At 47.1% G+C, this 27,504-nt stretch overlaps 1 protein-coding gene across 1 annotated transcript in view; it reads right to left on the bottom strand.

Moving 5' to 3' along the window:
- Positions 1-611: 611 nt before the first annotated feature.
- Positions 612-27,504, bottom strand: part of St14 (ST14 transmembrane serine protease matriptase) — a 44,971-nt gene continuing 18,078 nt past the window's right edge. The window contains exons 2-19 of the mRNA XM_005330728.4: positions 24,464-24,623; positions 24,067-24,194; positions 23,763-23,833; positions 22,615-22,772; positions 22,389-22,424; positions 21,864-22,104; positions 18,617-18,756; positions 18,185-18,282; positions 15,722-15,831; positions 15,467-15,597; positions 13,972-14,076; positions 13,446-13,556; positions 13,226-13,339; positions 12,793-12,915; positions 11,778-11,964; positions 2,441-2,715; positions 1,433-1,569; positions 612-1,339 (exon numbers count right to left, since the gene is read on the bottom strand). Coding sequence (XP_005330785.1) covers positions 1,178-1,339; positions 1,433-1,569; positions 2,441-2,715; positions 11,778-11,964; positions 12,793-12,915; positions 13,226-13,339; positions 13,446-13,556; positions 13,972-14,076; positions 15,467-15,597; positions 15,722-15,831; positions 18,185-18,282; positions 18,617-18,756; positions 21,864-22,104; positions 22,389-22,424; positions 22,615-22,772; positions 23,763-23,833; positions 24,067-24,194; positions 24,464-24,623 — 2,487 coding nt within the window. The 3' untranslated portion in view covers positions 612-1,177. The remainder of the gene's footprint in view (positions 1,340-1,432; positions 1,570-2,440; positions 2,716-11,777; positions 11,965-12,792; positions 12,916-13,225; positions 13,340-13,445; positions 13,557-13,971; positions 14,077-15,466; positions 15,598-15,721; positions 15,832-18,184; positions 18,283-18,616; positions 18,757-21,863; positions 22,105-22,388; positions 22,425-22,614; positions 22,773-23,762; positions 23,834-24,066; positions 24,195-24,463; positions 24,624-27,504) is intronic.

Genomic DNA, 27,504 nt, shown 5'->3' with positions numbered 1-27,504 from the left:
AACCCCAGCACATAGGAACCTCAGCACACAGAAGGCCATCAAATGTCCCTCGAAAAGCTCCCTAGATTCTCCCCAAATCCTTGACACCATCTCTCTAGGTCACCCCAAGCAAGGAGAGAATATTTTAAATTAATAAGCAAAAAGGGGGGGTGGCACGAGGAGTGGACACCCTACATCAAGGCAGTGTCATTCCAACAAGGCTTAGTGAACTATCCATTCAGCCCATGACAGCCAGCCAGGAATTCATGCACACCCTCGTGTCTGTGAGCACAGAGCTTAGGTGTGCTAGCACACATAGCTCAAATGACCACCTCCTCACTGAGTGCAAAGACACCTCTTCCAACTTTCTCCAGCAAAGCTCCTCCCCTCTCAAGTTAGACAAGGGCTTGAGCAATCACACCAGCTCCCTACAACTGCTTCTCCCCAGATTCCTTGGCTGACCCACTGCCCCTGCTCAGGCCCCAGTACAGAAACACAGCACCCTGCTGGCCTGAAGAAAACAGCAGGGTAGTGTGGCCTCTACGCAATCTGACACCAGGGTCTATGCTGAGGGGAATTTAGGACCAGTTTCTTGCAAATGGAGCTAAGAGGAAGGACAGACAGCCAGTCAATTCCAGAAAGGAAAATTTTTATCTAAAAAGAAATAAAATGTTTTATCATACACACAAACACACACACTGAAGGCCACAATGGGAGAGGGTAAAACAATTCCAATCAGATTCGTCTGTTTTCTAGGGTCCTCTGGACTCGGGTTTCTGGAGGAGTGTCACCCAGGACCCCACAGTCCTTCGATTACAGTTGCCACCTCCTCCACTGATGAGATCCCAGAAGCTCCTTCTTAGAGACACAGGAAGCAGGTCTGCAGGAAAAAGCCTCAGGCCCAGCCTGGGGCTGGAGCGGGAGTCTGTGTCCTCAAGCCTTTGTGCTTGGCTGGGCCACGGGCACTGCCCATTGTTCCCCCTCCTCACCTTTCTGACCCCACTGTGGAGACTGAGGGAGGCAACAGGCTCTCCAGGGGGGATTCAGAGTCCTGAGGAGGCAGTTCACAGTCTGGGTTTGCGGAGAAGAGAGGAACAAAGCAGGAATACAGCCAGTGGTCTTGTCCTCAGCCTGCAGGTGTGCGTTGGGGTGGCCCCACAGGCGTTCATGTTGGATTCACTGGCAGGCTTCCCTGCCTCTACACCCCAGTCTGCTCTTTGATCCAGTCCCGAAATACAGGTAGCCTCGTATACACGCCTGGCTTGTTCCTCTGGGCACAGCCTTCACCCCAGCTCACCACACCTGCCTGGAAGATTCGTCCATCCTCCTCCACGCTGGACAAGGGGCCCCCGGAATCACCCTGAGTAGAGAAAGCCCTGTGCGTGAGGGCCTTGCCCCAAATCTCCCCAGGACTGGCCTCTCCCCAGGACCCGCCCACCGGCAGCCCACACACCTGGCAGGCATCCACGCCCCCAGAGAGGAAGCCCACACACATCATCCGTGGGGTGATCTGCTGCGGCATCAGGCCCTCACAGGTCGTCTGGTTGATGATGCGGATCTCACCCTTCTGCAGGATCAGCGCCCCGGAGCCTGTAGAGCGGGTAGGACAGGGCTGACTCAATCAGGGAGCTCTCCTACGAGCCGCATGGGGAAAAGGTCACTGGAGAGGCTCCCCACCAGAGGCAGTTGACCAGCAAAGCTCTGTAAACAGTCCAGGTGTGGACAACTAACAAATGCGTAAGTAATTGATGGCACTTCTCAATGGAATACTACTCAATCAGAAATAGGCAATATGCTGGAAATCTGTCACATGATATGAAGTCAGATGTGCACCGAGGTAAGGGGTGTGAAGAAAGCAGCAGACAGAAAGTGCCACCAGGTGCCACAGTGGTTTTGCCAAGGCAGGGGAGCTACAAGTCAGGTTTTTACTCTTTACCTCTCTATATGCTACAAATTTTCAGCAACATGCTATATAAATATTACAGTGGATTTAAAAAAAAAATTAAATTTGCCAACAGACTGCCTCCTACAAGTGGGTGCAGAAGGAACAGGCCACTCATTTTCACGACAGGTAATATCACAGCACAGTTAATGGCCTTTCCAAGTGACAAAGTGCATCCACACCCACATTCTCATATACATTAAGTACCATTTCTTTTTGCCAATGAAGAACCAAGGTCACAGTTTAAAAAACTCACCCAAGTCACTCAGGTAGTTAAGCGGCAAAGCCAGGCCTTCAATCCAGAGCCCAACCTGCAAATCCCATGCCCCTTTTACATTCTACCTTATACAGCCTCATCCTGCCAGGCAAAAATAAATCAGGGAAATCCATCAGCTCAGAAGCCAAGCAGACAGGTTAGACACCAAAAAGGATGCAAATACAGAGGCAAGATAGCTGATAGCCGCCTCTGAGGAAGGCCTCAGGCTCTCTGCAGGTCCCTGGGCCCAGCCTGAAGCTTACCTCCCTCCTGGGTGTGCCCCCAGCCTGTGACCCAGATGGCCTTGCCAACAGGGAAGACGTGAGAAGTGTCAGGTAGGCATATTGGCCGCACCACAGAACTGTACTCAGCAGGCTTCTTCAGCTCCAATAGTGCAATGTCATAGTCAAAGGTGAAGTCATTGAAGGAGGGGTGGGTGATGATACGCTTGAGCTGGTGCTCCTGCACCCCAGAGTCGCTGCGCTTGCTCTGATCATGAAGGCCCAGGAAGGCAGTCCACAAAGTGGGGTCTGAATACCTGGGAGGGGTCAAAGGAGGAGAAGTGGCCATGAGACTGCAGTTGCAAGGCTGCGCCAAGACACGTGTGAGTGCGTGTGCACACCAGTACCACACCAAGTTCCTGCTCACCACACATAAAGCCACCAGGAGCTGCTGAGAAGCAGGTGACAGAGGAAAGTGGCCCTTACTTGGGCTTGATCCTAAACTGAAAACGCTATTAAGCACTCTGACACAGCACTGAACCTCTCTGGACCTCTTTATTCCCTCTTTTACTACACTTTTAATCTGATTATCAAGAAATACATATCTTAGCTGAGTGCACTTGTAATCCCAGAAACTGACGCAAGAGGATGGCAAGTCTGGGGCCAGCCCTATTTCAAAATAAAATTTAAAATGCTGGGGATGTAGCTCAGTGTAGAACACTTGCCTAGTATGGTCGAGATTCTGGGTTCAATCTCTAGTAAAGCAAAAAAAAAAAAAAGTATCTTTTAATCTGACCTTTCACAGGAGGAATAACTCAAAAATCATCCAATTTTTAAACACAGTGGTATATATTCTGAGACCAAAGCGAATTGAAAAAAATATATTGAGTTTTAACGTGAGGTTAGTGATTGGCCGTGGAACAAGTTAGCGATTCTGAAACCATATCATGTACTCTGGAGGACAAGAGCAAAGAAGCGAGGACACAGATGTGGCTGAGAGCCAACTTTCAGTGTGGGGAAAAAGAGATTTACAAAAATGAAAAGTCTCACTAAAAAAACTTCATGATTTAAAAAATTTAGCCTCAAAGTAATGCCATTCCCAGGGGCACCCGAGACTCCATTCAAAGGAACCAGGGCTCTTTGGAGAAGTGGCAATTTCAGATGTGGGGCAAAAAAAAAAGTTATAGGCTGAGGTACTAAAGAAGTGTCCTAGCAGCTGCGCTTAAGTCAGAAATGGTTCCCCAAAACACAGGTACACATGCAAAGAGCAAAATAAAGTAAATGGGGTCAAGTGCAACAATTAGTGAACATAGAGAGGGTCCGAGGTGCTCACTGCTCTAGTCCTTTTTTCCTTCCTTCCTTTCACCACTATACTTGCAACATTTTGTAGGACTGAACATTTTCCAAAATAAAAAATTGAAAAAAAAGTAGATCTTTAAAATAGAAAAATCTAAATTGCAGAGACAAGCATAAAAACCTACTTCATTTTCTCTAATCTCTCAGGAAAGTCAAGAGGTAGCTGAGCTGTGCAGCCATGGCACCCCTCCTCACCCCTGCCCTGAGCTGAGCCTCCTCCCTGCTGAAGCCCTGCTGTTCCACAGGTCCCCTGACTCCCCTTGCATTGGTCACCTCTTTGTCCTTTGGGCTGCCACACAGCCCGCTCACCAGAACCTCACACCCTGACTGAAGCACTACCCTCCAAACTGGGCTCTGTCTCTACTCTCTAAAAAAGAACTTCCTAAAAACCGCTCTTGTGAGATCCTTTTTATTTTGTTAAACAACGTAAAGTGATTCCCAAGACGAATCAGGTCAGGCCTCAACTTCCCACCACCACTCATTGGCCTTTCCCTTTCTTCCTTTTTTCTTTTTCTTTTTTGGTATGGGGGATTGAACCCAGGGATACTCTATTACAGAGCTACATCCCCAGCCATTTTAATTTTTATTTTGAGACAGGGTCTTGCTGAGTTGTTTGGGCTGGCCTTGAACTTGTGATCCTCCTGACTCAGCTTCCCAAGTAGTTGGGATTAGAGGTGTGCACTGCTGTGCCCAGCTAGTCTTCCCTTTTCTAATGTTTCTTCCCATTCATCCTTCATCCTGGCGATACAGGCATCCATCCATTTACTCATTCATTCATTCAGTAACTATTGGGCACCCATGATGTTCAAGGAATTACACTAAACTCAGTCCCCAAGTTCACAGTTATACTGGGAGAGAGAGACATAAAAATCATCGATCACAGCCCAACATGAAAAATATCCCACAGAGGAGGGGGTAGAAAGCTCTGGAAGAATACAGGTTGGGTAGCAGTGAGAGGAAGGAAATAAATCAAGTCCTGAAGTCAAAAAAGGATTGGATCAAAGTCTGCAGGTGGGGCAGAAAGCAGCATATTTAAAAAGAAAAAGGGGCGTTTTTAGGAAGCAACACTTGAATAACGTAAAGGTATAAGACCAGAGGTGAGACTAGGGCTGGTCGGATTGGCAGAGGACAGATGACATGGCTGTCATTGGAAGGGGGTCATTGGAAAGGGGTTTCTATTTTATCCTGCAAGCCAGGGCAAGCATTTAAGCAAGAGGTTAATGCAATAAGATTTTGGAAAGACTGTGCTGGCAATGTATTGTGCAGACCAGAGTGCTGGGAGGGAGCAAGGAGGTCTGTAGTCTAGGGCAAGCCAAAGGATGCTTCAGGAATGCTCAGTAGGCAAAGTGTCAGAAGTAGAAAGGATGAGATAGGATGGAGGAGAGGGACAGTCAGCCTAGTCCCTTCCACCTCCATTCTGTGTTATCCCAGCACAGAAAGGCCCTTGTCAGGCTCCTTGCCTCACCTCCTCTCCCCCAAACTGGGCCCTATGCACCCAACAACCCCAAACCCTCTTTCAAGAAACCCTCTCTATGTTATACAAAATTACATATAAGAGGAAGTGAGGGGAAAGGGAAAAAAAAAAAACAAGGGAGAGAAAAGAATTACAGTATATGGGGGTAGAGAGAGAAGATGGGAGGGGGAGGGGGGATAGTAGAGGATAGGAAAGGCAGCAGAATACAACAGACACTAGTATGGCAGTATGTAAAAATGTGGACGTGTAACCGATGTGATTCTGCAATCTGTATACAGGGTAAAAATGAGAGTTCATAACCCACTTGAATCTAATGTATGAAATGTGATATGTCAAGAGCTTTGTAATGTTTTGAACAACTAATAATAAAAATAAAAAAAAAGAAACCCTCTCTATTAATCCTGCACAGTGGTCTTTTTCCTACAGGCAACATTATTCACCCAGAAAAGCATTCAATTTCATCAGCAAGTTCAGTGCTATAGTTTAGAGTGTCGCCTTAAAGGTCCTTATGCTAAAGACTTGGTCCCCATGGTGGTACTATTGGGAGGTGGTAGAACCTTTTAGAGGTGGGGCCTACTGGGAGGTCTTTAGGTCATTGGGGCATGCTCTTGAAGGGGAGATTATGAGACCCCAGTCCCTTCCTCTTCTTCTCTTTTGCTTCCCAGCCACAAGGTGAACAATTTTTGGTACTGGGGATTGAACCCAGGGGTGCTTAATCACTGAATCACATCCCCAGCCCTTTCTATTTTTAATTTGAAACAGGGTCTTGCTAAGTTTCTGAGACTGGCTTCAAACTTGTGACGTTCCTGCCTCAGCCTCCTGAGTGTCTGGGATTGCCAGGCAGACACCACCATGCCCAGCAGGGAGAACAGTTTTGCTCTGTCCCTGATCTCTGCCATTGCCATTCAACCAGAGGCTTTTAAAAGCAATGGGTCCACCTAATCAGAGATTGGAACCTCTAACACTGTGAGCAAAAAAAAAAAAAAGTGACCCTTTTCTAAGCTGATTGTTTCAGGTATTTGTCAGCGTGATGGAAAGCCAACTGACAGACTGCCAGTGTTTGAGGTCTGCACACCTACTAGGAACAGAGAGACCAGGAGGGCAGATGCAGTCATTGAAACTTCTCATAGTAATCACTAAGACAGCATTTACAAGAACCAAGCACCCTTCTCCAGGCTGACCAAACAGCCCTGCAATTGTAAGATAAGGACTTGAGTAAAGAATCTTTTGCTTAAAACACACATTAATAAGTGTGGGCCACCATTTAAATGTAGGCAGCTTGTGTACTTCATGGCATTAAAACATCTTTCAGGACAGGTGCAGTGGCGCATGCCTGTAATCCCAGTAGCTGGGGAGGCTGACCTACAAATTCAAAGCCAGCCTCAGTAACTTAGCAAGGCACTAAACAACTCAGTGAGACCCTGTCTCTACATAAAATACAAAATGGGGCTGGGGATGTGGCTCAGTGGTTGAGTGCTCCTGAGTTCAATCCCTGGTACCAAAAAGAAAAAAAAAAAAAAAAAAACACCTCTCCACAGTGCCTTAGGAGCACTAGATGACTCAGAAATGCACGCAGAGTAACTCGACCCCAGGTCCCTGCACACTTCACACGTCTGCCTCTGTGCACAACACTCCCTTTGTCTGGAAGGTCTCCACCACCTGGTCCTGCTGACAAAAACCCTCACATTCCAGCACTTGGTATAGACACCCCTGCTCAATCGGCACCCTTCCAATCGCCTGGGGGGCCTGGGGTAGCCTGCACACAGTTCCGGCCCAGCACTTACCACCTGTGTGCATGTGTGCATGAAGGTGTGAGCAACTGTAGTGTGTTATCCCTGACCTAGCAAGACTGTGAAGTACAGAAACTAAGGCTCGTTTCCCACATACTATTAACAACGGTGGCTGTTATAAAAGGCACCATGAATTAGCAGAAATAAGACAGATATTCAACAGAAGATGAGGAAAAAGAAATAAAAAATGAAATTTTGCAGCAAAGAAAGAGAAAGCAGTAAACACAGGCCCACTGCACGCACGCATACACACACTCACGCACACACACACACCTATCTCCTAGCTGGGCCCCCTGAAGGACCTAGAAAGAGTGACTCTGCAATAACAATGAGAACCCAGATCTTGATTTCTAACCATCCCCTGATGAAGTGCTCCTTGCAAAGTGACTGAGTCTAAGGCTGGGGCAGAGAAGGTGTCAGATGAGTCTAGTGTTGCTAGAAAGCAAGAGAGTGACTCCGAAACACTGAAAGAATGGAACAAGTCAAAGGCACACAGAAGCAGCCCTCAAGGAGTTCCCAACCGGCAATTCTGGAACAATCTGAGCAACAAAGTAAGTATCACGTTATTGGGTTACAACCCCCAAATACAAAACAGATACACGAGTCAACATGAATGCAAATAAATGGAAAAGGACAAACTTCCTTACAGTGCACCTATACTAGAATGGAAAATAACATTTGTTCTTTTTTTGCTTTCACTCTCATTTGCTGAGTATTTTTTTATTTGCCAGGTAAACTATGCTGAATGTTTAATACTTTTCCTCATTTAATCTGTATACTAACTTTTACAAGTAGGTATTCTTCTGTCTGTTTCACCTATGAGGAAATTGTGTTTCTGAGAATTTGAGTCACATGTGAGACAACTCATTAGTAATCAGGGAAGTCACAAAGTTTAAATTCAATCTTAGCTCCACAGCCAGCACTCTTAACCAGTATTTCTTTTAAGTCAGCTAACCAATAAATAACTCAATATATTAGCACAAAAGGGATTTGAATGTATTTCAAATTAATCATGTTTAATTAAAGAGATCATGATAAGTGAATACAACATTCATCTTAACTGGAGCCAGGACAAGGGAATGTATTCTTCCCTGAGTGACCAGTTCTGTCTTCTTCCTCTCTTATACCAGTATCCAAGTCACTTGAGAGAAATAGAAACCTATCATACAGTCTGGGACATTTATATCCCATTTCTTCAAATGTTATGGAGGACTTACATTTCTATCATCCAAGACTGCTTTATGAACTGTTCCTTGGAAACATTGTGTCACTTGCTTAATTTCTGCACAGTGAGTTCTATTCTTCCGGCACACAATTCCACTGCTGCCTCTTGTACACTCTTCAGACATGTATCCAAAGATGGGAAAGACAGCAGTGGAATGAAAAAGCCCTATTTTCAATAAACTTATTGTGTTTGGATATACCAGTCATCCGGAGTGTTATTTGCAGCAACAGCCATTTCTAGCTCTTTTCCAGGGGGACTACAAAAAAGATGAAGCTGTCAACTTACAGATATAAATCTATCAAGTAAATCCAGAGTCTGCTGTGCATGTAGGCAAATAATTTTTGAGACCTCAATCTACTGGACTTCTCAAAATTCTCATCACTCCTTTTTATTAGACAACAAAAGCAAGTATGGTCTTCACCTATTCTATACAAAACATGCTTTGATGCTACAGCTAATGTGACAGTTTTTGTCAGAGAGTAAGACAGAGTCACTTTGTGTACATCCAGATATGAAAAATTGTGTTCTATATGTGTAATATGAATTGTAATGCATTCTGTTATCATAATAACAAATTTTTTAAAAAAAGAAAAATTCTAAATAGACTCACATCCAAAGATCAGAAAAAATAATGATGTGATAGTGGAGAAAGCTAGCAAGCACTACCTTAACCAAAGGATAATGAGCAACATCACTAGAGGCAGGTCATGCTCACACATGTGATGGTTTGGATCTGGACTGTCCTCCCCAAAGCTCGTGTGTTGAGAGCAGGGACCTCATGCAGCAAGGTTCAGAGGTGGGGCTTGGGCAATGACTGGATCTTGAGGGCTCTCACTGGATGGACTTATCCACTGGTAGCTGAATGGGCTACTGGGAGTGGGACCTAGCTAGAGGTCACTGGGGGTGTGCCTGTCCCCAGGCCCTCACCCCCGCCCCCCTCCCCTGCCAGCGTGCGTGGGTGCGTGCGTGCTTGCGTGTGTGTGTGGGGGGGGGGTATGTGTGTCTCTCCCTCTCCCCGCTCCCCTCCTTCCTGATAGCCAGGAGCTGAGTAGCCTTCCTCTGCCACACCCTTCAGCCATGAAATTTTTGCCTTGGAGCCAGTCAACCATGGACTGAATTCTCTGAGTTGTTGAGCCAAAATAAATCTTTCTTTTTCTAAGTTGTTCTTGTTGAGTATTTTAGTCACGGTGACAAAAAGCTGACTACTACATGTCATTTATCTGCTGAAATGATGTAACATTCTTTCCAAATGTTCCTAACTCCAGTCCGGTCATGAGAAAAACATCAGACTAACTCACAGGAGGACATTCCACACAGCACATGGCCTCGGCACTGGCAAGGACAGGACTGAGACACTCCCGTCCTAGAGACAGGGCAAGGAGACGCTCGCCTGCCTGCGCTGGCTCCTGAGCAGAAAGGACATTAGCATGAAACTTGGTTAATGAAATCTGGAGTTTAATTACTTGGAACGGACCAGTGTTAGTTTCTGAGTATAAACACATATGCTAACGTGGAGGGGCCCTGGGTAAAGGGTACATGAGAAATCCATAACACTTTTACAATTTGAAATAAAAAGTTTATTTTTAAAAATTCTTAAATAAGTTCCTAAAACCCCACTAAGAAAAATAATCCTTCCTGCCCAGGGTGGAGCTCAGTATGACAAAACAAGAAAGAAGAACTGGCTCAAGCTGGATGGGCCTGGATGAGGCTGGATGGCGACAATCTAGAGAGGCCCAGAGGTAAATGAGCCAGCCCCCCCCCTCCCTCCAGCCATTTGCTGCCTCCATCACCCACACCACACACACCTGTGCCTTTGGCTGCCTTCCTGCTGTGGGCCCCATCTTTCCTCTCAGGTCAAGGTAGCCTGGGTTGCCTGTCCTGGAGCTGCCTACTGCAGAAGAGCATGCAGTTGGCAGCAAGGTACAATCCCCTAGAAGGCCCACAGAGCAAGCTATCCCCTTAGACTCCTTCCTGTGGCCGATGGCCAGACAACCCACACAGGCCAGGAGCAAGACCCCAACAACCCCAGCCCCACACCTAGTCAACTCCTGCAAATTCTCTGGCCTCCTAGACTCTGGTGCCTGCCCACCTAGCCTTGGGACACGAATGTGGCTCTTCTTCCAGGCCTTGAAAAACCAGCCTCTACCTCAGAGCAAAGCCTGTCCAAGGAAGGGACATCACCTTTGTCCTTGGAAAGACCCACAGAGCACTCCTAGGCACATTCCCACCCTAAGTTGTTTATCTACAAATAATAGGAGAGATCTGCTGCGCCAGGTGTCCCTGACTTAGTCAGGCTAGGTGGGGATCCATAGCAGCCCCCTAGCAGCCACCAATCAGCATGAGACAGGGAAATACTTGGGATGCCAGATGACCCTCCCAGAAGTTTATGGTGGTTGATAACGTGTTGGGAAACCATGTAATTTAGCACTACTCCCCTCGTGGCTTAAACCAATCAGTTCAAATGAATCCCCCTCTTTTTTTTTTTTTTTTTTATAAGCATGAATTTTTTTTTTAAAGAGAGAGTGAGAGAGAGAGAGGGAGAGAGAGAAAATTTTAATATTTATTTTTCAGTTTTCGGCGGACACAACATCTTTGTTTGTATGTGGTGCTGAGGATCGAACCCGGGCCGCACGCATGCCAGGCGAGCGCACTACTGCTTGAGCCACATCCCCAGCCCCTGAATCCCCCTCTTATAGTAACCAATCACCCCTACCAACTTGTTCCTGCCAGTGAATGTGTTAATCATGTTTTAGAGTTGTTATTTGATTTTCCCGCGGTGTGTGATGATTTGCTAAGAGATGCTATGATGTATGTGGGAGTCCCTGCCTTCTCCAAAGAATGTATAAAACTGCTGCAAACCCTGGGCTCGGGGCCTCTCAGCATCACCAGTTGCTGTGTGTGTGCACAGAGGACGGAGCTAACTCGCAATAAACACCTCTTTGCTGCTTACATCGATCTTGGGTCTCTGGTGGTCTTTTGGGGGTCCCGAATTCGAGCATAACAGCCTGCACCTACTATGTGACAGGCATAGCACTGTGTACCAAGGACAATATAATATTTAATTCTCACAACTCTAAGAAAGAGAACTAACAGCATCATATCATCCCCAGGCCTAAGAAGTTCGAATGACTTGCCTAAGGTCACTTGCAAACCAGAGCAGGATTGAAAAACCAAGACTCATCTTTAACTAATTCCAGGGAACCATGCAGTACAGACATTAACCAAAAAGGCTTTGGAATCAACACCCTTGAGCTCAAGTTTGGTTTTGCCACATAGCTGTGCAACCTTGAGCCAATGCCCTTACCTTTCTGAGTCTGTTTCTATAAAGTAGAGATATAAACAGATTGGCCCCACTAGGGGTGGCACAGAAGTATTTGACTGAGAGAGTACCTAATAAAAGTGAGTTTTTATTAACACTGTTAATAAGTTCTGTCGCTAGATAACTGCCACCTCTCCACCACCCTATCCTAGTGACAGCCCACCCTGGCATGACTCATAGGCACAGGGGACCTCACCACCCACCCAGAGACCTACCTGAAATCTCTGTCATCCATAAAACAGTGGGCTGCAGAGACCAGCCAGTTTGGAGAGATGAGCGAAGCCCCGCACACGTGGCCTTGGCCCTGACTGTGGAGGCTCACCTGCCAGGGCCACTCACCCTGGTCTGCATTTGTGCCCCCAACGACCCGAGCCTGTTTGCTGAATGACCGCAGCCCACAGTCTGGAGAGAGAACAGAGAACCAAAGATGGCGGGCCACCCAACCACAAGGGAGCAGCCAGACTCCCCACTCCCAGGGCAATCGCCTCTGGCTCTGGCCTGCACAGCAGTGCTGGAGCACAGGTGGCATGAGGGACTCTCTAGAGCCACCAGGGGACCACTTCCCATCTGGAGAGCTGGCCTGAGGCATGCCTGCTCCACTAGCTAAGGAAGCTGAGCTCAGCACTCTGAGCTTCAGGCACCCTCTGTCGTCCACCTCCCCTTCCTCTCACCCCCATGCTCCCAGCTCCTCTGTCCTGCACAAATGCACTAAAGGGTCTTGAGACACCTGCTGGTTTGCTTAGACTCAATTTGGGTGTCATTTGCCTAAATATGCCTGTTGACTGCCGAGAGGGAAGAGCCGAGGCCTGACAGGAAGGCACAGAACTATAACTCTGCCCAAACTGAACCCCTGTTTCAGCAACACACAGGGGGTGCAAGTTAACACATGGGCCGGTGGGGGAAACCCCTGTCTGGTACTCAGAGGAGCTAAGGACTCCTCTCCAAGCCACTCACCAGGGGCTCCATCTACAGAGCAGGCACCAGCCCAGCACCTCTGCCAGCACCCCAGCTGTGCCACAGAGGCACCAATGTGCTGCCTGCCTGGGCCTTTCTCCAGAACCAGAGCTAGGCTATGGTACAGCATCTTTGCTCCAGTCAAATGCACCAGCTTTCCGGGCACAGACCTAGTTGAGCAAGGTGCTGGCAGGATTTCCCCCTCTGGGTGCACCTTTTTATGGGTGCCTCACACAGTGAACAGCCTGCCTAACCAGACACAGAAGCTCTGCTTACCACAGTCCTTTTCATCGGAGCCATCACTACAGTCCTTCTTTCCGTCACACTCAGGGCTGCCCTTGCTCAGGCAGAGCCCATTGTGGCAGCGATAGGTGTGTTCGGTACAAGTGACGACGCTCGCTGTTCAAGGAGGACACAGATGGGAATCAGCTCCTCTGCAGCCCATAACTATAAGCCAGAGTCAGTGCCAGAAGCCTTCAGAGGCACCTCATGATCCACCTACCCTCCACCCCTCCCCCAGGCTGGCCCCAACTATCACACCCATGTTCTCTACCTTCTAAAAGATTCTCCCCCAACTGAAGCTCTTTCTTATCACACTTAACAGGTTTGTTTACTAATCTCTGGGCACGATGCACAGGAGTGTGCTCCTAGTGCAGATACCCGGGAAAAAACATCCGCATCCCTGTAGGAAGGCAGAGCCAGGTCTCACCACTGTCGCACGAGATCTCGTCAGATCCATCCCCACAGTTGTCCTTCCCGTTGCACCGCTGGCTCTGTGGGAGGCACTTCCCGTTGGCACACTGGAAGTTCCCAGCGGAACAACCTGGGGAAGAACAACTCCTTAACGAAGGCCTGACATGCCCTGTCTGCCCAGGCCAAGCGGGCAGCTGCAGGGAAGCCCAGATGGCCACCTGCCCCAGGACACTCACTGCACCCCTCCTCATCGCTGTTGTCCCCGCAGTCATTCACGCTGTCACAGACCCAGAACAAGGGCTTGCAGAAGTTGTTCTTGCAGGTAAATTGGTGGGTGGCATTGCATGCTGGAGTGAGGCAAGAGGCAGAAGTCAGCCGCAAGGTTCGGTTGTGATCCTGGTCTTCTTGGTGGCAGCCTCAGCACTCATGACTTCCCCAGGGGAAGCCTGGACAATCAGAGCCGCCAGGGGACCACTTCCCATCTGGATCGCTGGCCTGGGGCATGCCTGCTCCACCAGCTAAGGAGCTGACCTCAGCACTTTCAAAACACTCCACGGCCTGCTTCACCAGCAGCCAGGAGTTGCAGACAGCAGGGGGAGGGAAAGGGGCCAGATGTCTCTGCACCCAGAGGGAAGGAGGGCCGCAGAACATAAGTACAAATTCCCACCACCTCGGGCCTTCTTGCCACAAGGGGCAGCCAGCAGGAGCCATGGGGCACAATGAGGGCAGGAGGGGACATTCCAGTTTCCCAGCTTGACTCACCGCAGTGTAACTCGTCGCTGTAGTCGGTGCAGTCAGCCCAGCCATCGCAGCGCAGGTTCCTCTGAATGCACCTCCCAGTTTTGCACGTGAACATCCCAGGGCAAGCTGTAGGGAACAAAGCAGGTCCGAGGTCTGTGGTCCCAACCTCCCTCCCTCAATGCCAACCTCACAGCCACATGGAAGACCCAGCCTGCAAACAGGGAAGTCAGGCAGGCACTGAGGGTCACCCAGGCCCACCAAACGGTGGCGAGGGGGGCTCCTACAGCAGCAGCTGGTGCAGGGCAGGGCTGGCCAAGCTCCTCCTGACCACCAGTGACGAACACCAGCAGCTCCAGGCAAAGTGGCAGGAGGGGGCTGCATTAGCAGTGCTGCTGTACCCTCATGCCTCTGAGCACCAGGCTCCCCGCCTGCGACAGGGGCAGCGGAGGCTCAGTACATGGATGATGTGCATGTCCTCGCCCAAGGGTTAATGACATCACCTATTTCCTTCATGCTAGGGAACTGTTCATATTTTACTGTCTCTGAAACTGGGAGGTGTCTGACAATTGGGATCATCAAGCAGAGGACAAAGATGTGAGGAGACTGTTGTCATTGCCCGTGCACACATACGCTTTGGTCACAAGCATGTCTTTGGATCAAAGGTACTTGCTCATCTAATTACACTTTTGGTAAGTCATGCAGCTGAATTTTAACTTAAACGTGGGTTCCTTAGTAGAGCAAAGATGTCTTCTGAAAGATTATTCTAAGATGCAGTGTTGAAATTTAAAACTACAGATCCAAAATCCAAAACTCAAAATGCTCCAAAATTCCAAATTTTTGAGCTCCAACCTAATGACACACCTGAACTTGTGTGACAGATTATAGTCAAAATACAGGTGTACCAAATACACTATGTGTACAAGGTATATGTAAAATATAAATGAACTTAGTCTAAGCACTAAATTCACATACTCCCCAAAATATTTCATTGCACATATGCAAATATTCCAAAATCCAAAATCTGAAATCAAAAACACTCTGGTCCCAAGCATTTCAGATAATGGAGACTCAATCTGTATTATGTGCATCAACCAATTGCTATTCACACAGCCAAGGGTTATTTTCTAATGTGCTTCAAAAATTTGATATTTATCCTAAAAGTGCTCAACAGCCATAAAGACAAGCATAGACAATAAAAGTCACAGTGATGTTGAACCAAAGGGACAGATAGCCCCAGGAAGACAAGAGAGGAGAGTCCTCAGGCTCCAGATTCATCGTGCTGGGATGCAACCCTGAAGGGCATGGTGTGAACCTACATTTGCTGTCAGTCTTTTATAATAACTGCATCTGAAATAAAATTCTTTCCTCAAAAAGCTACTAGAGTGATATGCATCTTACATTTCCAATTATCTTTGAATCAGGAAAAGCACAATGCTGATAATATATAGAACAAACAGTGCATCCTGTGTGAATCCCTCTAACCAACCAGGCCCCTGCTGCAGTAGAATTTACTCACGGTCACTGGAGTCATAGGAGAGGTATTCAGCTAGGAACCCCGTGTCAGTGTAGGACTGATCCGAGTGGAAGCGAACTGTGATTTTGTTGCTATTGCTGCTAACGACAAACTGGGACCTCTCTCCACAGTACCTAGAGGAGAGCGTGAGGGAGAGACACCTCAGCATGGAGCCAGGACACTGGGCATGCACAGGACCCCTGCCCCCTCCCCACCTCCAGTGCCAAGGCCTGGCGGTCCCAATCCCCAGGAGCTCACTTTTCCCCATTGATCTCCACGTAGTCCTTGGGGCAAGTGCCGAGCGGCAAGTTGGGTTCCACCAGGTAGAAGATTTTGAAGCGCACCTTTACATTCTTATTTTTGGGTACCTGGAGAGAGAATGCTTTGGACTCTGAGTTCTTTTCCTCTTCCCTGAACCCCAGGATGACACATGGCTGGTGGGCAGGTGGGCATGGAACAGCATGAAGCAGGGACATACTACAGTAGTTTCCTTATCTACAGGGGACAAGTCCCAAGACTTCAGTGGATGCCTGACAACCAGGATAGTACCTATATATACCATGGTTTTTCCAATACATACCTATTAGAGGTGCTTCTCTCTCTCTCTCTCTTTTCCCCCCCAATTTTTAGAGTTTTTTTAAAGCAGATACACAAAAATACTAAAATTGGACATATTAATGGGAAAAACCATATAATGTTTGATGTATGTATACACTAATTTTTCAATCAGGTTAAACATATGTATCTCCTTGAACACTGATTATTTCTTTATGGTGAAAACTTTCAAAATTCTTTCTCCGCCGGGCATGGTGGTACACACCTATAATCCTGGCAGCTTGGGAGGCTGAGGCGGAAGGATCATGAGTTCAAAGCCAACCTCAGCAACAGTGAGGTGCTTAGAAACTCAGTGAGACCCTGTCTCTAAATAAAATACAAATAGCACTGGGAATGTAGCTCAGTGACCAAGTGCCTCTGAGTTCAATCCCTGGTACAAAAAAAAAAAAAAAAAATCCTTCCTTCTAGCTTTTTTGAAATGTACAGTACATTACTCTGTAGTCACCATACTGTGCAACAGTATACCAGAGTTGCTTGCTCCTGTCTTTCCCTATTCCTCCCTCCCACCGTTCATCCCAGTCTTTGGTAACCACTATTCTATTCTCAACTTCTATGAAATTCAGTGACTGAACCCAGGGCATTTAATCACTGAGCTACATTCCCAGCTCTTTTTTTATTTTGAGACAGGGTCTTCCTAAGTTGCTTAAGCCCTCACTAAATTGCTAAGGCTGGCCTCAAACTTGCAATCCTCCTGCCTCAGCCTCCCAAGTTACTGTGATTGCAGGAGTATACCACCAAACTCAGTTGAGATCAACTGTTTTAAAACCCCAAGTGAGTGAGCTCATGTGGTGCTTGTCTTTCTGTGCCTGACTTATTTCATTTAACATAATGGTCTCCAGTTGCATCTATGTTGCCAACAAGATTTCATTCTTTTTTATGGCTGACTAGTATTTCATTGTGTATATGTACCCGAATATTTTTTTGTTTGCGTATTTGTTTGTTTTTTGGTACTGAGGACTGAACCCAGCCAGCACTTTACCACTCTGCCACATACCCAGTGCTTTTTATTTTTTATTTTGAGACAGGATCTCACTAAGTTGGTTAGGGCCTTGCTAAATTGTTGAGGCTGGCCTTAAGTTTTAATGTTCCTGCCTCAGCCACCTGATGATTACTAGGATTACAGGCGTGCCCAACCATGCCCAGCTGAGGTTTAATTTATAAATCAAACACAGTAAGAGATTAATAACAGTAACTAATAAAATAGAAAAATTACAATATAAATTCTTTTTCCTTCTTAATTTCACAGATAGAAGATTTTATTTTACTCAGCATCCTCAGTGTACAATTTTATTTTTCTTATTAAATTAAAAACATTCACATTTTCACCTAAAGGAAGCACTTTAGGGTTTCTCTTTGGCAAATAAGAATTGTTTTCATCACTGTTCTTATAATTTGGGGCCATTATTAAGTAAAATGAAGGTCCTTGAAGATAAGAGCTACCACAGCAGTCAATCTGAAAACCAAGAAGGCTACTATGTACCTAATGCCCAGGTAACATACATGCTGAATAAAGGAACGATTCCTATCCCAGGAGGATGATTCAGATCAGAATGAGATTTGATCACGCTAATCAGACCAACATGCAATTCCAACCTTATGAATTATTTATTTCTGGAATTTTATAATTAACATTTCAGACTGTTGTAACTGAGACCTCTGAAAGCAAAACCACAAAGAAGAGGAGGACACCATATTCTATTACTAAAGAAGGCTTTTCTATTACTAAAGAAGGTTTTTGGAGAAGGAAAAGGGATGGATGATGATCAGGATGATACAGTGAGTGTTATCAATGGGCAAAATGCTCTTATCTCACTACCACTTGATAAGGACTTTCTCTGTGCTTCATGCAGATTTCCAGAGACCATCCTGACAGCACCTCTAAGGCACAGAACTTCGACCCCCTTTCTTCCTAGAAGCAGGCCTAGCATGGGGGAGGAGCTGGGACCTGAGTCAGTTTGATACAGCAGAGGAAGATCCCACCTAACCCATGAGTATGTGAACTCTTCTGTTGCTGAAGGTGCTCATCTTCTCTCTTCTCCTTTCACCATTTACACCCTGGGGCATCCCCCTCCCCCCCCCACCTTCCCTTTCACATACAGCACCTACCTCAATGTTCCATGTGCAGTCTATGTTGGGTGGGTAGTGGCCAGGGTAGTAAGGGCTGCTAAATGTCCCCTGGGATTCACGTAAGGAGCCTCCACACCCTGAAGAGAAAACCATGAGGGTGGAGGGCCAGCTCCACCAGCCAGGCAGGTAGAGAGACTGTGCCCCAAGGGTAGCACCTGAGGCCCTCAGCTGCCTGGGCACCTGGTGGCTTTCCAGCGAGGTGCTCACAAGTTAACTGTTTTAAAAATAGCTCCTGACCCAGGTGGTCAGCAAAGTGTCCTTTTGGCTCAAGCTCCAAACCTCTTTGGCTGATGGGGCCCAGTTTACTAGCCACAAGGTGGAGCCTCTGGCCTCCTGGGCTCAGGTCACCCCTAAAGCCGGCCCCTTCCTCTGCACCTGTGAGCATTTTCTGCCCTCCCCCGCCTTCCTTACTGCTCATCTTCTGCAGCTGGAAGAAGGTGGCCTCAAAGCCAGGATGCCGCCGTTCAGTGCTGGTTATCAGCGTGACAAGCAAGACGTTCTGGGAGGAGAGGAAGGTCAGGTTGTACGAGGGAGGGTAGGTGCCACACAGCCTGTGGGGAGAGAATTCAGGCTTGTCACACACCCAGCTCAGTTCCACACAGAGGGGACTCAAGGACCCCTTTCCTAACTCTGGACAGGTGCACAAAAGGCCAAGGGTGGGGTCCAAAAGACCCTCCATAAAGTCCCTCCCCAAATAGTCGGACAATCGTCACACAAAGAACAATCAACGCCGTGAGGACTTAGGGGTAAGACTGCTCATCTTTATTTAAAATAGTAAAACCCGAGAAACATGAAATGCCTGACAGAGGATTCATTAGGTAAATCGTGTTAAATTATACCATCAGTAGTCAAAACAACTAATACTGATTAAGAACACGACAGGCATAGTTCTCAGTGCTGTCGTTGTTGATTTTACGGTACTGGGGTTCAAACCCAGGGCCTCACACATGCTGAGCATATATTCTGCCACTGGCCCCCAATCCCAGCCCCTTAGTGCTTTTATAGCTACTAACTCACAAATCTAAGCAATACTATTAACCCCATGTCATAGATAATAGAAAGCACAGACAGGCTCAGTAACTTACCCAAGATCCCACTGTCAATAAATGACAGGCTCAGTAGTAAAGCCCTTGCCCAGCATCCACAAAGCCCTGGGTTCCATACCCGGTACCACAGAATAATAAATAAATAAATAAATAAGCAGCAGGGCTGGAATTCAAACTCAAGGCATTCAGAGCCCACAGTGCCAATGACCATGTCATCCTGCCTCTAATACAACCATTAAAAATGACTTAGGGCTGGGCATGGTGGTGCGCACCTGTAATCCCAGCAACTCAGGAGGTTGAGGCAGGAGGAACACAAGTTCAAGGCCAACCTCGGCAATTTAGTGAGATCCTAAGCAACACAGTGAAACCTTGTCTAAAAATAAAATATTAAAAAGGGCTGGGGATGTAGCTCAGTGGTAAAGCACTCCTGGTACCAAGAAAAATAAATAAATAAAAAAGATAAGATAAATGACCAGGTCAGATTGATTTGGAAAGAACAGGTAACAAAACCAAATGTATACTATTGCATTATTGTACACCATAATCCTATTTCTTTTATTCTTTTTTTTTTTTTCAGTACTAGAGATTGAACCCAGAGGTGCTCTGCCACTGAGCTACATCCCAACCTTTTATTATTTTGAGAAAGGGTCTGACATGTTGCTGAGTCTGACCTGGAACTTGTGGTCCTCTTGCCTCAGTTTCTTAAGTAGCTGGGATTACAGGGTTGCACCACAATGGCCAGAAATGTAATCCTATTTCTAAAGACTCATACACATACGTACATAGCCAAACAGTCTGGGAAAATATACATCAAAAACTCAAGAATGGGTGGGCACAATGGTAAACATCTGTAATTGTAGTGGCTCAGGAGGCTGAGGCAGAAGGATCCCCAATTCAAAGCCAACCTCGCAAACTTAGCAAGGCTCTAAGCAACTCAGTGAGACCCTGTCTTTAAATAAAATACAAACAAGGGCTGGGGATGCGGCTTATAGTTAAGTGCCCCTGAGTTCAATCTCCAGTACAAACACACGCACACACACATACACACACAAAACTTAACAATGGCTACTCTTAGGCAGTAAGGTAATAGGTGACTTTCACCCTCCTTGATTGTTGATTTCTACTTTTACTCTCTTGAGGTTGTGTATTTCTTTGTCGTAAATTAGTAAATTACAGAGGTAGGAAAAGATGTGTAGAAATCCTGACTGCTGAGCTGTGGCAAAAAAATGGTTCTATCTTGGTTTTGGCCTGAATTTTAACCCATCATTAATCAAGAAACACCTGCCCATTTCCAGAGATCAATGTCAGGTGAACCTGACCACCTTCACCCAGGTATGAGAAGTGGGCTCTATCCTGACATGCAGCCAGCCAGCGCAAGCACCTTGGTTCTTCCCTCAGCAGGTATATTGATCATGCCCTTTTATTATCTGTAATTCTTTTTTCCCCCAAATAATGGGAATTAAACCCAGAGGTGCTCAACCACTGAACTACATCCTCCATCCCTTTTCATTTTTGAGATAGGGTCTTGCTAAGTTGCGTAGGTCAGCCACAAACTTGAGACCCTGCTGCCTGTGGGATTACAGGCCTGTGGCACTGCACCTGGCTATTTTCTATAATTCTGATGCTCTGACATCAGGGGTTTTACTAACCCTGGAAAGATTACCTTCCAAGAGCTGCCAATCTTAGAAATGGTAAAGGACTTGCTGGCTAGGGCACTTTTCCTATGCAGACCCCACACACTATCAAACTCCCACATCGTACTCAGGAAGCAGAGAAAGTAAAGAGGAACTGTGGGCGACAGCCTTTACTGAGGGTTTACATGGGAAAGGAAGAGTGCAGGGCAAACACATTTAGGATTGGCTAGTTTCAATCACTACAGTAAGTTCTGCAGCATAGGACTGTCCCTTGAGGTCTGGTACCTGGCCCTGGGGTGACTAAGCCAAGGGTAGTTTGGAAGTCTCAAAGTTGGGCGCTAGGCCAAGTACCAGACAGCAAGGGACAGTCCTATGCTCCAGAGCCTGCAATAATGATTGAAACCAGCCAGTCCTACGCCTGTTCACCCTGTACTCATCCTTTCCTGTGTAAACCATGATAAAGGCTCTCACCCACAGTTCATCTTCTCTCCCTCTGCTTCCTGGACAACCCTGGGGCTCCGCTGTATGGCCCTGCATGCTGGCCATGACATACAGCAGCGCCCCCTGTTGGGAACTATAATGAACTATCCGCAATGGCGGTGGACTCCTCATCTGTGGGTTTTACTAATTAATATTATTAATTTATTAATTAATAATAAGAACTACATTTTTCCAAGGAAGGATTCACCTTCCTTTTGGCAGTTATAGGAAGCACATCCTGCTGATGCTGGATTCAACATCCAGGGGCCAGTGAGCCTTCCTCAATCTTGCCTAAGCTAAGGAATCACCTGAGACCCCCCTCCCCAACTGGAGCCTGTGCTGAGAAGTACCCCACAACTATCCTCTGTTACCTGCAAGTTTGGCCTGTAGCCAAAAGTCATAAACTAAATCCCAACGCCTCACTACAGCTGGTTCAGTGGCTGACCCCTGCAGCTGCCAGGCTCCTGTGGCCCCACCCCAGTTCCCTAGGACACTCACCGCACTACAGCATGGGGCTCCACAGGGCTCAGGGTGTCATACACCATGACCAGGTCACTACCCTGCATGTCACAGGGTGCAACATCAAAGCTGTGGAAGGTGAGGCTCAGGACTGAGTCGGCATCCCCCCGCAGGGCCCACTGGCAGCGGGCACGGGCCGGGTAGGGGCTGTTGGGGAATCCAGGTGTGGTGAAACGCGTCAGCTCCTTGCCACGGGCATGCAGGGCAAAACTGCATTTGTCTGCAGTAGATAAGGAGGGCATGGGGTGGGGCCAGGGCTGCCCCTGGGGAGACCAACCCAGAGACCCAGCAGGGGTGTACCCCAGGCCTAGCCTCCCCACTCTGAGACTTCCAAGGCTGCCCTGGGCCTGGAGAGAGAAGGAAGGGGGCTTCTCAAGGGGACTGGAAGAAGAGGAGGGATGTGCTGACCATTGGCAATGACTTCTAGGGGCCCCCTTAGCTCAAAGGACATCCAGCCATATCCCTCCTTCTCTCAACTTTAGGGGTGAGAAGCATGATACTCACTGTCCCGGGGCCTCTGTATTGTTCTGGGGTCGGAGGCTAAAGAACAAGAAGGAGAGTATTTACTCATAGCATCTATTTCCTTATTCCTGCTTCCTTATTATCATGAGGGAGGTGCCCAGCAAGAGTCCTCTTCAGTGCAATGGGCCCCAGGCACATGGGTCCCCCCAACTCCACTCCTCTGCAGGCTGGCCTTCACGTGCCCACTCCCCGCCTACCCCAGACTCACGGAAGGCCACCACCGAAGTCAACACAAAGGATTGTAGTGCCCGAGATCTGGGTGGTAAGGAGATCACTTGCTCCTGGGCCATGATGCGCTCCGTCTCCTCCTCCAGGTGCTGCGGGATGCTGAACTCTGACCAATAGTAGGCGATGACACTGCCCTCACTAGGGAGACAAGGTCAAGCCTGAGACAAGGACTGAGACAAGGACAGAGGCAGGTTCTGAAGACCCACAATCTCCCAGAACACAGGGACCTCAGTGCATACAGAGGCCCTATCATCCCAACTTTCTGTAATGTCCACCACTACCTTCTTGTCCTCCTCTCAAAACGAGACATATTCTGTGGTAAGCTCAAGTTTAGAAGGGAAGGGAAAAAAATTCTAGATTGGAGTTTGGCCACTAACTTGGGCACACAAAATCACCTTTCAGTTCTGGGAAAGGAGATAAGATTGCCACTTGCCACCCAGCTGTCCTGAGGTCTCATCTGAACACACAAAACAAAAAGTACTTTGGGTGCTGAGCACAGTGGCACACACCTATAGTCTCAGCTACTTGGGAAGCTGAGGCAGGAGGATCACTTGAGCCCAGGAGTTCAAGGTCAGCCTGGGCAATACAGTAACACTCCATCTCCAAAAAAACAATAAATAAAATAAAATGCTGTGGATGCAGCTCACTGGTAGAGCACCTGCTTAGCCTACATAAGGCACATGGTTCAATCCCCAGCACTGCAAAAAAAAAAAAAAAAAAAAAAAAAAAAACCACTCTGGGAATAAAATCTACTTTTAAAAAGATATATTTGTATGGAAGCCTTCTCAGGCACTCAACTTCCGCAAAGCCAAGTTTAAAAAAATACTCACTGCCCTTCCTGATGGCAGCTCACTTGGCTGGCCCTAGGCAAAGCAATCCACAGGCATTTGTGCACTTCCTCCTACCAACACTGCTGTGGCCACCACTGCCTTGGAGACAGGAGAATCAAGTGTGCTGATCACTTGCACAAAGGGTAGAACAAGGAGTCGCCTTGGCCCTACAAGCCAAGGGCTTTCAGCTTCATCATACCCTAGGGTCCCAGGCATTTTGCCCCACATAGAATATCACACTGATCCCACTCCCAGACAGACCAGGGCCACCCCACTCAAACCATCCCCCGGCACCCACCTGAAGGCAGTCACAACAGACTTCTTATGGTAGGGACCCAGGATAGGGACTTCACTGTATAACAGCTTCAGCTGAGGGGGAGGGGACAACACTCACAATCGGCCCAAGAACAATAATAATCCCTTCCCCAAGCCCAGGCCGCTCCCTCCCCTCCTGGGACCTGAGCTCCCCTCCACATTGCCCCCCAGCCCAGTGACCTTGGAGCAAAGATGAGAGTGTCCTTTCTACTTGGGGGGGGGAGGGGGCGTTAGGGACACCAGGACAGACAGCCGTTGGAGGGACCCTGCCCAGGGACTGGACTCACCGCTTCCTTCACCTTGCTGGCCAAGCTCTTAAACTCAGTGGAGTTGGAGTTCTCATAAGCATCCACAAAGTTTTCATTTGTGATCCTCAGGTAGCCATTGAAGACCTTCTGGATCCGAGCATTCCGGTCTGTGCCAGGCCAGGAGAGTGGTCATGGGCAGTGGTGCACCTCCACCTGTCCCCTCACACCTACAGCTACCCTTAGCTCCTGAGGGAGCGAGTGTGGGGAGGGGCCGGCTCTGACCAGCAACTCATCCCTCCCTATCATGGCTCAAAAGAGCCCAGGGAGATGGCACCTGAGAGCACTCCCTCCAATCCCTCTACGCTTCCCCCACTGCGGGAAGAGGGAGAGCCACCCCATACCACCCTCCCCCACAGCCAACCCCAGCTGTACTCACACTGGAAGTGCCACACCAGCAAGCCAACCACGAGGGAGAGCAAGAGGAAGCCGATCAACAAGGCCACCAGCACCACCCAGCGCCTAGGTCCCCGCTTCTCCACCTTCTTGGCGTTGTTCACCGGCAAAAACTCCACACCTTCCTCGAAGCCCTTCATGTTCTGAACAGAAAGATGCACTGGGACTCAGAAACTCTCCGCCTAAGAGCCTCCCAGCCATGCTGGGGAAGAACATTGACATTTTGTGAGGTCTGGCTTGGAGAAAAAGTCAGGGCTGGGCTGAACATAAGGACCATCCATGAACATAAAGACCACTCGGCCAAGACTGCCTGCTGCAAGATGTGAACCTACTGGAGGAAAGTGAGGGAAGCCCTCCCATCCACACAACCCAGGCATGAATCACTTAAAATTAAATTGAAATTAAGGGCTAGCTAAACCCAGTCACCGAGGGTCTCAATTTCCACGAATCATCTTTGAGTCAGGTAGATGTAAGCTCAAAGCCATGACTGGCACTGTGGAATCTCTGGGGTGACCTGTAAGGCCAGCCCTCACCTGCTCCAATGCCACTCTATTTAGATTCAGTCCCCATGGTCACCAGGGCCAGGAGCCTGCCGGGTGGCATAGAAACTCCACGCCCTTGCCCAGCAGCCTTGTCCCTGCTGATGTTTAACCAGCCAAAAGGGAAAGGGCACTAAGCCTGGGCAGCTCTGCAGTGCTACAGTGAAACAGACCACATGATTTTAACCCAGGACCCAAGTGGATATGGAAAGGCAGCCCCCTCCTGGATTCCACACCCTTTTGTAAAAGCAAACAAGCAAAATTTCTGACAAACAGATGGCAGCTTCTCTGGGTTCCTCCCTGCCAGGAGGCGGGGACATGAATATGGAGAGGAGCAGGAGGGGTGTCCCAGGGGCCGCTGGCAGATGAGCAAGATTTCTCCCCAGAGCATACACTGGTGCTTCATCCTGCAGAGAGGCCTGCTTTTTCAGTGTGGTGCTTTAAGTTCAACTACTTCATACCCGCTCCAAAGGGGCTTATGATCACAACAGCCCCACTCCAAATTCCACAAAGTGACGCCATCCCTTTCAACAGTTTTCTGATGCTACATTATATGCTTAACCTGATATTTCTTGATTTGTCGCCGCTTCATATCATCGATTAATGCACCACTATAAAAGATTCTCCCCACTCCTGCCACCTTGGAATATTTATATGTCTAATTTTAGCTTCCTAATTGCTTATGCTAATGACTCTACCTAATACCACACACAGAAGCACGCCCCAGAGACAGACACTTAAAACACATTCAAGCTGATTGTTCCCATATTATAAAGCATATACTAATACCACTGTCTTAAATCATCTGCTTAAAATATCATGAACTGATTTCCTATTTTGATAATGTGGATTTTAATATCCTTCCTTCTCTTTCTCTCCCCCATTCTCCTAAAAGTTCTGGGATCAAAGTTTCTAAAAAATTATATCCATTTGTGATTTTATTACTTTTGTTGTTAAGCTGTGAAAATATTGTTCACTATTAAGCTTTCTTTCTTGTATAATTTGTTTTTCTTGCTCAAATTTTCATTTACTTTTTTTAACATATACCCAACTCTCTATGGATAATCTCTAAGTTCTCTGCATTAGTCTCCATCCCCAACATATAAAGTCTGTCACATAACTTGTCATTTCATTTCCTTCCCGAGAGCCTTCCTCCTGGAGCCTTCTGTCCTTTCTCATGGCGATTATGTAGATCTTCCTTCACCATCATCCTTGGGAACTTCCTTCTTCTCTGTCTTCAATTGAAGCCCCTATTTCCTAAAATTCCATATCCTAATGTCTAGGGGTTTGTTGCGTTTTCATAAAAATACATACATTAGTACATTCCTGAGGAAATTTGGACACTTTCATGTTTCTGAAATTTTAACTCTAGAGTTGGGCAGCGTGGTGGATGCCTGTAATCCCAGCAGCTAGAGAGATCGAAGCAGAAGGATTGTAAATTCAAAATCAGCCTCAGTAACTTAGTGAGGCCCAAAGCAACTCAGTAAGATCTTGTCTCTAAATAAAAATATTTTTTAAAAGGGCTGGGGATGTGGCTCAGTGATTAAGCACCCCTGAATTCAATTCCTGGTACCAAAAAAAAAAAAAAAAGAATCTTAGCTGTATATCCATATTTGTTGAGAGTTCACTTAGGGGTCTGGGGTTGTAGCTCAGTAGTAGAGCACTTGCCTAGCATGTGTGAAGCCCTGGGTTTGATACCCAGCACCACATAAAAATAAATAAACAAAATAAAGCATTGTGTCCATCTACAACTAAACAATATATTTTTTTTAATTTTTCACTTAGAATTTTGAAAGCTCCATTGTCTGCTTCTAATTTTGCTTTTGAGAACTATCAGAATATTATAAATCCATCATCTCATGTTTAATAACTTTATTGTCTTTCCCTTAAAGCCTCCAGGATATACATTTCATTATGCTAAATTTTCCACATATCCTTTCAATTTGGAATTTTCTCTGATCTACCTTTCTTCAATCATTATTATTATTATTATTGTTATTATTATTTAGTTGTAGATGGACATAATACCTTCATTTTGCTTATTTATTTTTATGTGGTGCTGACAATTGAACCCAGTGCCTCACATGTGTGAGGCAAGCGCTCTACCGTGGAGCCACAACCCCAGCCCCTAATTTTTATTATATTGATCCTCTACTTTATCCTTTCTCATTTTTTTGCGGGGGAGAGGGGGTATTGGAGATTGAACTCAGGGGCACTGAACCACATCCCCAGTCCTATTTTGTATTTTATCTAGAGACAGGGCATCTTATTATCTCTAACCTTACTATTAAGGTTTTTCGAGTTTGCTGTCAAAATTTTAATAAACACAAGTTTTCTTGTTCTCTGAAATTTTCCTCTTTGATGGCATCTTGTACCTTTCATATTGAAGGCTTTCCACAAATGCCTGAGGGTCCTTGCTTGTTCATTCATATTCAGGAATGAGGCGGTAAAGGCTGTTTGGAAGCTCAGTCAGATTACTTTACTG

Source organism: Ictidomys tridecemlineatus, chromosome 4 (genome assembly GCF_052094955.1).
Source record: "Ictidomys tridecemlineatus isolate mIctTri1 chromosome 4, mIctTri1.hap1, whole genome shotgun sequence".
Classification (NCBI taxonomy): domain Eukaryota; kingdom Metazoa; phylum Chordata; class Mammalia; order Rodentia; family Sciuridae; genus Ictidomys; species Ictidomys tridecemlineatus.
Note: the sequence above shows the minus strand (reverse complement) of the source record. Positions and strands in the feature narration are given on the sequence as shown.